Here is a 3070-nt window from a genome sequence, read left to right on the forward strand (position 1 = left end):
ACTTCTATAACCTCTGCATTTTCACTTATTCATTTCAAACTTCTTTCGATTTTCAATCTAATATAATCCACACTCTTTCGAAAACGTATTTCTGCAAAATGTTATCTAAAATTATGGGTAAAGAAAGAAATAGCAAAAAATATTTGAAAATGGGGGTGGGGGTCAAATTGCTGAGGGTTCCACACCACCCCGTTTTTCGGACCCAAAAAGGGTTTTGTAGCATATTAGGTCACCGGAATTCAGTCACCGAAAAAAAAAAGAAAAAAAAAATTCCAAAGATTCCGGGAAATAGGGTGGGGGTCCGGTTTCCCACCCCACTTTTTTCCCAACAAAAATAAGGAGTTTGTAGTATATTGGGAGGTCAGGGTACTTGATTCCACGCAAAGAATCCGAGTTCTTTTTTCTTAGTGAAAATTGTGCGGGTGAAAGAATCAAATAATACCGAAATGTGTGCTTGACTCGCATGAAACAATAACAACAAATAAACAGAATTAAGGAGAGTTGTGGTAACTAGATTCGGGTTGTATTTTTCTAGTTGCAGGTAAACGTACTAGTTCACAGTATGGATTTACATTTTTTTAAAAATTGCCGATATATGGTTTGTAACGATCTTATAAGTTTGGAACATACAAGTGCGACAATAAAAGACAATGTACAAAAATAACTTGGCAATCCTGAATGACCGAAACGAATTAAAAGTAGGTTATAAGTTATTATAAATTATTTTCTTCATTTCTCGACATCATCATTTAGTTATTAAGGTAGCATTGTTTCAAATAAGATATTTCTTGTTACAAAGAAAAAAGGTGATACATGTCAAAGCTATCGAAAATAAATGTATCTCCTGTAAAAAAATTTGTATATTTAATTATTCGTTTCGGACATTCAGCATAGCCAAGTTAATTTTGTACATTCCCCATAATTATTGGTTCCATTTTTATGTTTCAGAATCGAAAGATTGCTCACTTTGCATTTATACCCAAAACATTTTGTTGGGAATTGGCAAACATGTAAGAACAAAAAAAAAATTATGAATAAAATAAAAGCATCAAAAGGAAAGAAAGAATATATATGTATGTAATCATGTTTTTTGTTTAGCCGGAAGTGACCCTTCGCACACGAGCGGATGTGACCCTTTAACTCTGTGTTGCTGTGGAGGTCATCCTTTACTCAAACCTGCCGCCAACGTGAATTGTTTGAAGTGTTAACAATTGTTTATATATAATCAATCCCTTACAGTGGTAGTTTTCTTGTTTCTAACATATTCCGGGTTTTCTGTGGAATAACCAGCTATCTTTCAAGAATGGCCGAAGAAGCATACGAAATTGAGTGGGACGATGAGACGGTTCGTAAATCGAAATTATTCAATTATTCTTACATTTTAAAGAAACTTAAAAGAAATTGTAACGAGATCAAATTCCCTGTTCGTGTTGTCGAATTGCTTATTTTCTGTATTGTATTCTTCATCATTAATTTTTATGGTGATTGAGAGAAATAAAAACATCAAACTTATTTTCATTTCTGAAACCCTATCGCTAATAATTCGGCATAACTACAGGGTAATAATTCAATAAAATCGTGTTTCGTAGAAAGGCCAACTATTGATTTTAAAGAGCGTGTTTCCAAATCATAGATCTTTTACTTAGTACTATACAATGTAAATGACTGATCGAATTCTGTAATTTGTTAACGATTTATTATAAACAATCAGTAATTGATTCGGTTTTTAGATTCCAAATTCGCAGGGTATTGATTGAGGTCTGTGTTGTCAGTATATTTTCTACTTTTAAGTTGAGACCTCATTCTCAAACTTTTGTTTTTCTTTTGCTTTTGTTTAACTTCAAACTACACCTTTCTTTAACTTCGAAAATTCAAAATACAAATATTTTTTCCAGTATGTTTTTGTAAAGTAGTCGTATCCATACATCAGCACCCAGTTTTACTGCAAATGCCATCAGAAAGCTGGAAATTTTAGTGTAAAAGTTGTCACATTCGGTGTATGCTATAAATTATTCTTAAAGTTAGCCAGGTGTGTTTACATGCAAGAGAGCGGGGAGGCAGTTTAGCGTCAAAAAAAGCAACAGTGCTTTTTCGTTTTCATTAATGAGGCATTCTTCCCGCTTAAGACAACGAGCTGAGCAAAATGGTTAGCGGCATTTCTTCCGGCTGTTTACGTTCTGAGTTCAATTGCCATTGAATTCGACTTCGCCTTTCATTCTTTCAGGGTCAGATAAGAGCGATCTTTCGATTTGAGAACAGTTTATGTCACTTCTTAAACCACGTGCATTTGTTTATGTTTCTGAACGAGATCGTCATTTTTTTTTACATGTGGGGGACCTTTTGAAGTCGGCATAAAAGCGAAAGAGAGAGAGAGCGATTGAACTAGGGAAGTTATCTTTTGAAGTCGTCGAGAAGGGAAAGAATTGATGTGTGTGTGTGTGTTTGATGGGGTGTGCGAGACAGAAAGTATGGTGTGTGTGAAGTTGTTTTGTTAGTGTGTGTGTGAAGAGACAGAGAGCAATGGTGCTGGTATATATGTGTGAGAGAGAGAGAGAAGGGTTATGTATGTATGTGTGAATGGCTTCAGTGGCACACACACACACATGTATATATATATAATACAAAGAATATATATACATGTATACACACATATATGTACATACTTACATCTACATGTGTATATACATGCATATCAGGGTACAGGACGTTAGAACAATAAACTACAGACAACGGAACGAACATATAGGAAAACGGAAAGCCACTTGGAATATCCCTTCATCAGCTGTCTCTATTCTATCTAGACGTTTCGAAGATAAGACAGAACGTACTCTAGAATAGTCTCTTCCTGAGTAGTGGATCAACCCACTACACAGAGGATTCCAAGGTGGCAAACACAAACCAAGACAGGAAAAAATGGACAGTGAAAACAACATTCAAAAGCCGTACGGCCAAACGCAAATCTGAGGTAGAACGCTAGTAGTTCGTCTTGCCTTCACAGCGGCTGGAGTATATATATACATACATACATATAAGATCTACTTATGCATATACGTATATATATACATACATA

General features: G+C 35.0%; 1 protein-coding gene across 2 annotated transcripts in view; it reads left to right on the forward strand.

Annotated features, from left to right (window-relative positions):
• LOC106883768 (negative elongation factor D) overlaps positions 1 to 3070 on the forward strand; it is a 44256-nt gene that overhangs the window by 6139 nt on the left and 35047 nt on the right. Inside the window, exon 1 of one of the 2 annotated variants that reach the window (XM_014934889.2) lies at positions 1004 to 1345. The exons of the other annotated variant lie outside the window; for it this stretch is intronic. Within the exon in view, the coding sequence (XP_014790375.1) occupies positions 1304 to 1345 (42 nt within the window). The 5' untranslated portion in view covers positions 1004 to 1303. Of the gene's footprint in view, positions 1 to 1003; positions 1346 to 3070 lie in introns of those variants that run through there. 2 annotated transcript variants of the gene reach the window in all.

The sequence above is a fragment of the Octopus bimaculoides genome, chromosome 2 (genome assembly GCF_001194135.2).
Source record: "Octopus bimaculoides isolate UCB-OBI-ISO-001 chromosome 2, ASM119413v2, whole genome shotgun sequence".
NCBI lineage: Eukaryota > Metazoa > Mollusca > Cephalopoda > Octopoda > Octopodidae > Octopus > Octopus bimaculoides.